Here is a 9,962-nt window from a genome sequence, read left to right as displayed (position 1 = left end):
CATGGGATGGAGAGGGAGTTGCCACGTTGCTTGCTTCGGGCTGTGCCCGACCAGGCTCCGTGGCAAACCTGAGCCACCAGGCGGCGGCAGCGAGCCCGCCATCTGGGTCTGGCTCCAGACGGGGGCCCCGGGCTTCCTCCGGGCAGGGTAACTTCACCTCTTCTACGTTGTTTCATAGGGTTTTTGAACCATTCTTTGTCTGGCCCCTCCCCTGAGACCACTTTGCCTTGGGAGACCCTACTAGGAGCACACAGCTCCAGACAACACAGCCCTCAGGTTCATAAGGGACACACAAACCTCTCCACCAATATAAGGTGATGGTTCCCGGAGAGGTATATATATATATATATATATATATATATCATAGATATTATTACAAATTTTACAACATGAAATAAATCACATTTTGTAATTTATTTATTTCAACAATGAGCATGTTTGAGTTTCAATGAAAAGTGATAAGATATAAAATAACTGTGGATTAAACTTATCAAAGAATTGAAATCATACTTTAACAGAGGTCAGCTTTGATGTGCAGCAGAATGTTTCAAACCGTTTTATTTAAATACTTTACAGTATAACTTCTAGTTAGATAAAGTATATTTAGTGTTAAAATGTTCAAAGTCAAAGTAAATTATTATTAGATATATTTTAGTTTTTTCAAGCTTCTGTTGTTTTAGTTTCAGTGCAGCTGTTGAGTCAGATCAGTTCCTCTCCAGCTGAGGAAGGTTTTTGTACAACGTTGTATCACTGTGTGAACGGAAAGCTGTTACCCTGCTGACAGTAGTAAACTCCTGAATCTTTAGCCTCGACTCCTCTGATGGTCAGAGTGAAGTCAGTCCCAGATCTACTTCCAGTAAAACGATCTGAAACTCCAGACTGACGGGTTGTAGCCTCATAAATCAGGAGTTTAGGAGCTTCTCCAGATTTCTGAAGGTACCAGTGGAGGTAGCTACCAACACTTGTACTTGTTTTACATCTGATAGAGACAGTCAGTCCTGGAACAACAGTCTGAGATCCAGGAGACTGAGTCAGGATGATTTGTCCTGATGAACCTGAAAACATCAAAAAGATGCAGAAGGGTTATTGAGACAAATCCAGCTTAGAGAAAGATGATCAACATCCAAACAGAGGAGTGTCATTTCTTTAACATGGAGAATAGATGGAAGAAGGTAAATGCTGCTTGTTCCAGTGTTTCTCCATCATAGCAGAACATCATTGTGGTGAACCTGATTGCATCCTGAAGCAAAGTTTTCAGAAGAGAGTCTCACCCTGAACAAGGAGCCCCAGGGTGGCCAGCAGTAGAACCAGTGACATCATCATTGTGCTGCCGGTGTACCAGTGTCTCTGAAAGGCCTGGACAGCCACTGATCAACACTGGCCTCTTAACGGCTGGGAGCAGAGAGGCAGGACACATATGCAAACACACAGAGTCAGTGAACTGTAGCTGTCCTCAACATGTCACGCTGTTTCCTCCTCACTGCTGCCACTGATCACTTACAAAGAGTCTACTTGCATCAAGAAATAAATGAACTCTACCAGCTGTTTTCATGTTATATTGGTTCTCCGTGTTGACTTATTGGGTTGCATCCACATTAGCTGACATGAAGCTGATACCTCAGATTTCTATGTTGTATATTGTTAATAATTTGATGTCAACATGCTGATGTAATTGATAGTGGAGCTTGTCTTGGGACTCACCCTGTTTTTAATCAGGACGACATGATGACATAATGTCCAAACATCATAGCTGTACTCAACATGTTTGTTATGTACCCTTTTGATGGTACTTCGACAATACAAGACATTTGAAAATGATTGACAGAGTCGTAGAAGTGAAAATTAAAGTATCTATTTTTTACATATACCGGCCACTAAATCTGGTGTATCAATAGCCACGTGTAAAAAGTACAGGGTACCCCAACTAACCTAACATCCTCAACCTCCAACTACATACAAGTTGAAAGTTTTAGCAAAAAACTGCCACAGCTCAACTGGCAAAGACTTCAGATAATATTTTAGACTTTTCACTCTGGCTGTTTTAAGTTATTAAATACAAATTATGCATTTAACCCAATCACTGTTCCTCCTCTGAGGCTTCATTCGAGATCTCAAACAATGTAAATTCAGGAACAACTTTTCAAGCAGTTGTTACAACTTAGAGGGAATAACAAGCACTAACTCAGTAGTGGACTTGCAGAATCCTTGGGCTATGCTTCTGCATATTTAAGACACAGACACATAAATGATTATTTAATTAAAGTCATTGTGGCAGTATAATATATATTTTAAATCCCATAAAAAATATACAGTATATGCATTATGTAAACTATATATAGTGTTACTGTAATGACATCAAATCTCAGAGGAACATAATTTTTATTTCACCTTTATTTTTACAGACAACTCATTAAAATACAATTAAAAAATCAACATAAATAGCGGTCAACACGTGAAACAAGAGAAGTGCACAGGTAGATGGGTGAATAAGAAAAGAAGAAACCTTACAAATGATTAGCTGGGGAATTATGATGTGGAAAAGTAACTGCATATGTCGGTGAACAAGGATGAGATGGTGGTTTTGAAAGATGAAATGTAAATTAGTTTTTCCAGCATAAAAATCTTGTACATTCCTGTCGCAATTGACTGCAGATTGAAAAGATGCGACATTAGAGGCAGAGTTGGATGTGCGAATGCTTCATTGAATATGCAGTGAGGACTATTGTGAGGTTATTGTATGTGATGGACTTTGGCTCCAGCAGGTGACATAAGTAGGAGGGGCTTGTAAATGACGTTGAACCACTGAATCAATGCCTCAAACTTGTTACTTGTTTAAATCACAACACTTTCTTTTTTTCCAAACAACTGTCTCAGACAACTCTTGTGATGTGCGTATAGGTATCAAGTATTAAAGGACAGTTTGTTAAGAGACATGTTCTGTAGGAATTGTGTCCCAGAATACATTATGTTTATGACAGTGTCAGTGTTTCTGCCACAGAAAACATTTGTTACATTGCAGATATGGAGCTTCAGTGTCCTGAGATATTTCAATGTGATGTCTTTATGTTTCCTATAGAGTGAATTGGGTTAGTGTGTGTACATCAGTGGAGCTGACTCTGCTGTTGTTTTGATTTGAATGTTTTGATTGGGCTTCTTTTAATTAATGAATGCTATAAAGTGTGTGTGTGTGTGTGTGTGTGTGTGTGTGTGTGTGTGTGTGTGTCTTCAGGGAACTGTATCAGTCTCTGCAGTAGCTTCCAGCTGCAGCAGTCAGTTCAGTTTCTGTTCAGTCTGACTAAGGGAGGTTTTTGTACGATGCTTTTTCACTGTGTGAACACATTCTTATTGTTGATCCAATGAGTACTCTGACAGTAATAAACTGCTGCATCTTCAGCCTCAACTCCACTGATGGTCAGAGTGAAGTCAGAGTTTGATCCACTGCCTGAGAAACGACCTGGAATTCCTGATGCTCGCTCCTTTACAAAGTAAATTAGTGGTTTAAGAGCTTCTCCATCTCTCTGTTGGTACCAGCTCAAAATTTGTTTTCCACGATTTGAACCCCAATCTGAACTCGTTACGGCAACATCTTGACTGGTCCTACAGCTGATGGAGACGGAGGCTCCCCGAGCAGAGCTCACTGCTCCAGGCTGAGTCACTGTGACCTGGCCTCTGGACTCTGAGGATACAGAGACAAAAACATAAAGCAGCATCACGGTTTAGTCGGCTTCATTTCAGAGGGACGGATGTTGATAGAGGAGAGGAGTTTGATTCTCTGGACTTTACCTGTGAAGCAGCAGCAGAGGAGAGTCCAGATGAGGACGGAGATCAGAGTCATGTTTTTGATGAGGGAGGAGATTTCTGGGGCTTCTGTTGTCATGAAGGACAGCTGTCAGTCATCCAGTGTTCAACTCTCAGGACTATAAACTCTCCCAGAGCACTGGAGCATGGTGCTGCTGATGCAAAGTGGCTCTCTATGGAAATGTCTCAACGACTCCAACAGGGACATGGATTACTCTGAGGATGCTGTTTCTCTACGGATCAATCACTTTATCAGAGAATTGATTCAGAATGTGTCAGGAAGCATTTTAATGTGGATTTAGTTTGAGTTTGATCGACAAATCTTCAAATTTCCAAAATTGTTTGTGAATTCCCAATAATTCACTACCACATAAACAACTGTCCCCAATCACTGTGGGACAAATCCAAACAGATTTCTTACTTTTCTAATTGATCATGATTTACAATAAACATGAGTTTATGATGAGTTATTTACAATTGGCTGGGTGCATGAGACAGTTTTTCTTAAATTCAATTTGTTTTACTGAAATAGAAATTAATTTAACTTTTGAATGTTTAACATTTCACAAAGAAAATCTTGTATACATGTTCATAGTTAATGAATCAGAAAACAGAAACAGAAACTGGGTAAAACTGGGATTGTGTTTGTTGAGTTGTGTTGTCAAAGTCAGAGAGCCGTGTCTCTCTACAGTGAGAGGTTTTTGTACGACGGCTCAATCAGTTTGTATCACTGTGGTACACGTTCGGTGGAGGAACCAGACTGGAGTTTGGATGTAAGTGCAATTTTTGATGTATTTTGTTAATTTATGAGCAATGTGTTTGTCTTCTGCAGACATCTAACTCGCATAAAGCTGATATATCTGATTTTTCAACATTTTCTTATGGTTTTTCAAAATTGTTCTACCAACAATCAAAATACTGTTTATTTGAAATTTAAATGACGAATGAAAATATTTAAGTGTTTGATTGGCAGGAGAAATCTTGTAATCAGATTTTAGACAACAGAAACTTGAGGACTTGTAGTTTAGGTTTAGTCAGACAAAGTCAGAGAGCCGTGTCTCTCTACAGTGAGAGGTTTTTGTTCGTTGTTGTCTGAACATTTGCGGTAGATTTTAGTCCCATTGGACTGATATAAATCACTTTATAGTCTCAGTTTGATTCTTCATTTCTCCTCTTTCATCTTGAAATTGAACTCAAAAAATCTTTACTGAACTTCTCTTACCATACCGTACTTCAAAACAGTGAGAATGAAGCTGAAATCTCTCATCTCATAATTTCTCTGATTGTATTCTTACCTCAGTTTGAAATAACTTTGACAGTTTTCTGAGGTTTTTAAATCTGTCATATGAACATTTTAAATATGGTTGTTAGTTGTTTTATATAGCTGATAATGTCTTTTAAAAAGTGGATCTGATTAACTTTTGCCTTTCTGAGAGTTCAGAGAGTAAACATTTTTGTATAAATGTACCTCGACCTTGAACAAAATCATAGATGACGGCATATGTATTCAAACTGTATTGTATTGTTTTCTTCAAATAGTACAAGAAAAAAAGTTTTTTCTGGTATTTTGAAGTTTAAAATCATCAAATCAGTTTAATGTATTTCGGGTCATATGAGGACTCTTTCTGTGCTGATATGCATGAGAGGTTTCTTAAAGGGAAGTGAAACAATGTGTGAGTGAGTGACTGGTGGAGCAGAAAAACCATCTGACAGAAACTCCTTAAAGGAAAGATAACCCACTCTCACACAGTAAAGGGGGCGGAGTTGCTGGTGTTTGATTGACAGCTGTGTGCTCCCTGTCCTCTGAGCCAGTGGTTCTCTAACTGTTTTCAGTAATGAACCCTCTTTGAAATATCTTTTCAGCCAAGTACCCACTGACCAGCGTAAAGCCTTTTTGGTAGAAAAACGGCAATGTTTGATTTACTAAACAATAACCTTGTAAATGAAAAACACTTAAATTCTATTATTTTTTTTACATGTTTAGAATCCATCACTAATTTCATTCATCATTCATAGCATAATAATGATTAGCAAATATGCATGACTGATAATTTAACATTTAAAATTATGTATCACCTACCCCCTGTAGTAACCCTAGTACCCCTAACACGATTTGAGAAATACTGCTCCAAGCTGATTGGTGTCTCCTAGGTGATCCCCGAACATTACAACAGTTTTTGTTGCTTTTTTACTTTTTGTGCAGGGTTTTGCCCATTTAAAAAAAACAAAAACACATTTAAACCTTGTTTCAATGTTTTGTAATTTTTATAGAATTTGTGTTGCCTTTCTGGACATCTGACACATTGTTGATATTTTTTGCTGCTTTTTGCAATGTTTTTGATGCTCTTTCGTTTCCTTGATGTTTGTGGCATTTTTGTCATGTTTTTATCATTTCTTTGATGTTCTTGATGCTTATTTTGATGTTTGAAGTGTTCTTACTTTTCTAAATTATTTTTTAACAATTTCCACCTCTGCTCCTATAGGTGATGTGCGCCCGTACCTGACGGTGCTGCCCCCCTCCAGTGAAGAGCTGGAGCAGGGGAAGGCCACGCTCATGTGCCTGGCCAACAAGGGCTTCCCCCTCAGACTGGAGTCTGGCCTGGAAGGTGGACCGGCAGCAGCAGCAGCAGCTGGGAGGGAGAGCAGGAGCCCGGGGTGCTGGGGAAGGAGGGGGGGCCGGGCCACTACAGCTGGAGCAGCACCCCTGAGGCTCCCTGCAGACCAGTGGAGGAAGGTGGGCTCTGTGACCTGTGAGGCCACCCAGGGCTCCCAGACTCCGCTCTCAGAGACACTGAGGAGAGACCAGTGTTCCCAGTCCTGAGCTGACTCACTGGCAGGGACTCTGCTACTGGTTTTACTCTGACACTGCTCTCACTCTGCACTCTGCAACTAGCTCTGGCTTTTATTTCACCTGTTTCAGTAGCGATATTTTTCCGAAGTTTTGGTCACATTTTCCGACAATTGTCAGTCTCATTTTTTTGTACTTGAGTAATTCAGTCTTTTATTTGACGTGTATTGACAGCGCTATTTGCCAGCTTGTTGAAGTGTTTCAATATTATTTCAGTGTTTGTATTTCCAGATAATAAAGACGTTTTCATCAAATCAGTTTCCAATGTATATTATTATCAAAGTGTCTTATTACATCTTTTCTTAATGGTGTCACTGACTTCATGAATTTCTGAAGACAAACTGATCCAACAAATATGTTTTAATTTCTCCATGTTGACTGTAGAAAGACAGTATAGGATTATATAAAACAATGTCTATAATGATAAACCTTTGGAACTAAACTCATGGTCGGAACACTTCAACGATAAATCATCCAATCATCTCTTATTACTGAAGTGTGTTAATAGTAAGGACTGTAATATGTTAAATCAAATTAAAAGCACAACATCATCAGCATGGAGAGAAATATAATGAGTGTGTTCTGCAGCTTAATTTCTGGAAATAATTACATTAAAAATAAAGATAAGAGAAAAGAAAATAACTACAAATGACTAAAATATGTTATAGACATGATTACTAATAAAAAAAATAATTACATTTTGTAATTTATTTCAACAATAACTATATTTGAGTTTCTATGAAAAGCAATAAGAAATAAAATAAATGAAAATGTTCAGTTTTAGTGTTCATGTGTTATCATACTCTGGATTAAACTTGTCAAAGAATTGAAATCATACTTCAACAGAGGTCAGCTCTGATGTGGAGCAGAATGTTTCTAACCTGGTTTTAATGAAATAATTTACAATATAATTTCTAGTTTAGATAAAATATATTTAGTGTTAAATTGTTTAAAGTAAATTATTATGAAATATATATTTTAGTTTAGTCAAGCTTCTGTTGTTTTAGTTTCAGTGCAGCTGTTGAGTCAGATCAGTTCCTCTCCAGCTGAGGGAGGTTTTTGTACGACGTTGTATCACTGTGTGAGTGGCCAGTTGCTACCCTGCTGACAGTAGTAAACTCCTGAATCTTTAGCCTCGACTCCTCTGATGGTCAGAGTGAAGTCAGTCCCAGAACCACTTCCAGTAAAACGATCTGAAACTCCAGACTGACGGGTTGTAGCTGAATAAATCAGGAGTTTAGGAGCTTCTCCAGATTTCTGAAGGTACCAGTGGAGGGAGCTACCAACACTTGTACTGGTTTTACATCTGATGGAGACAGTCTGTCCTGCAACTACAGACTGAGATCCAGGAGACTGAGTCAGGATGATTTGTCCTGATGAACCTGAAAACATGAAAAAGATGCAGAAGGGTTATTGAGACAAATCCAGCTTAGAGAAAGATGATCAACATCCAAACAGAAGAGTGTCATTTCTTTAACATGGAGAACAGATGGAAGAAGGTAAATGCTGCTTGTTCCAGTGTTTCTCCATCATAGCAGAACATCATTGTGGTGAACCTGGTTGCATCCTGAAGCAAAGTTTTCAGAAGAGAGTCTCACCCTGAACAAGGAGCCCCAGGGTGGCCAGCAGTAGAGTCAGTGACATCATCATTGTGCTGCCGGTGTACCAGTGTCTCTGAAAGGCCTGGACAGCCACTGATCAACACTGGCCTCTTAACGGCTGGGAGCAGAGAGGCAGGACACATATGCAAACACACAGAGTCAGTGAACTGTAGCTGTCCTCAACATGTCACGCTGTTTCCTCCTCACTGCTGCCACTGATCGGATTTACGAATGCTTCATTGAATATGAAGTGAGGACCGGGTATTGGATGTGACAGACTTTGGCTGCAGCAGGTGACATAAGTAAGGAGGTGATCTGCCGAGAAGGGTCTTGTAAATTAAATTGAACCAATTAATTGAGGCCTCAAACTTATTAGTTGTTGGAATCAAAACACTTTCTTTTGTCAAAATACTATCCCTCTATAGCAGTGGCAGCTGCTGGTCTTTCAAAGAAGAAAGTGTCCATTCATTTATAATGATATTATAAAATAACATAATATATATATATAATTATTATTATATAATAATAATAATAATAATAATAATAAAAAAATAATAAATTATGATATCCATGAGATGGTTTCATCAAGAGGCATGACCAGCAGTACATTCTTTTTTGTCATGTCACTTCCAGTCAGCCAGCTAACTTTGTCAGACCAGGAGAGCTGAACAGACATGTTACTTTTCCCTATCTTTTACACTAAATCAATCTTAGGTATTGATCTGCCCTGCTGTTTAGTTCTACGTTTCTCCTTGTAAGGAAGACTTTTAAATGGCTTTGTCAAAATCAGTTCGACAATATTAGCATTGTCTGCCATCGTGTGCAGTTTGCTAGCTGGCTAGATCACCCCTACAACACTAGCCGAGCCTACTGTATGAATGAATGAATGAACAAACGATCTAACAAAACGATATTAAACTTGAAGGAGGAAATGTGGGAATTAGGTTAAACAAGGAACCTAGGACAACAAGGAATTTGGTGTATAATTGTATGAAATGTATGATGAAAATTGGCTAGCAATTTCGCCAAGCAAATACCCAGAAAAAGGTTGCAGCACTTTGTCTTTCAACTACACTTGCAAAATCTGCAATGGGACTGAGCTCGAATAGCTTCGGCGACTTTTAATAGTACAAAATCGCTGTCAATCAAAGGAAATGGAGTCTTTTGACAGACCCTCCAATCATCATGCAGAAGCCCGGAGTCCAGGCCAGCCCCCTCCTCCGTTCACCCCCAGAGATGCTGAGCATCCGTGGGTGGGACATAATCACAACATTTATCCAATGAACGTCTATATTCGAAGCTCTGAAAAAAACTGTTCAAAGCAGCCCCATTGAAGTCCGTGGACGCCAGGCTTCAACAGGGAAGTCACTGTGATGCTACAGGAATGTATGAGAAGGAAATCGAGTCAGTCGACCTGCTATATGTAGCTGATTCTGAACCAACTCGTCTTCGAGATGAACATGTTCTAACGCATTTTTAGTCAATAAAATGATACACAATAGAACATATGTGACCATTTATTTATTGAAATTTCAGGGGAAGCTGAGCATCCCTTGCAGTCTTAAAGAAATCGCCTCTGCTCTATAGAGAGATAACTCATGTAAGTATGAAGTATGAACAGACAGTTTTTTTCAGTGACATGTACTGTATGAATTGTGTCCCAGAATACATTAGGTTTATGACACAGAAAACATTGGTAATATTGCAGATATGGA

At 39.0% G+C, this 9,962-nt stretch overlaps 2 gene segments (V, D, J or C); both read right to left on the bottom strand.

Moving 5' to 3' along the window:
• Nucleotides 1-747: 747 nt before the first annotated feature.
• LOC120572070 lies at nucleotides 748-1,549 on the bottom strand. The segment is given in 2 exon segments: nucleotides 748-1,055; nucleotides 1,272-1,549. Coding segments are annotated over 2 exon segments (360 nt in total).
• Nucleotides 1,550-7,436: 5,887 nt separating this feature from the next.
• LOC120572067 lies at nucleotides 7,437-8,399 on the bottom strand. The segment is given in 2 exon segments: nucleotides 7,437-8,028; nucleotides 8,245-8,399. Coding segments are annotated over 2 exon segments (360 nt in total).
• Nucleotides 8,400-9,962: the final 1,563 nt, after the last annotated feature.

The sequence above is a fragment of the Perca fluviatilis genome, chromosome 13, assembly GCF_010015445.1.
Source record: "Perca fluviatilis chromosome 13, GENO_Pfluv_1.0, whole genome shotgun sequence".
Classification (NCBI taxonomy): Eukaryota; Metazoa; Chordata; class Actinopteri; order Perciformes; family Percidae; genus Perca; species Perca fluviatilis.
The sequence above is the reverse complement of the archived record's forward strand: the minus strand, read 5'-3'. Positions and strand labels throughout refer to the sequence as shown.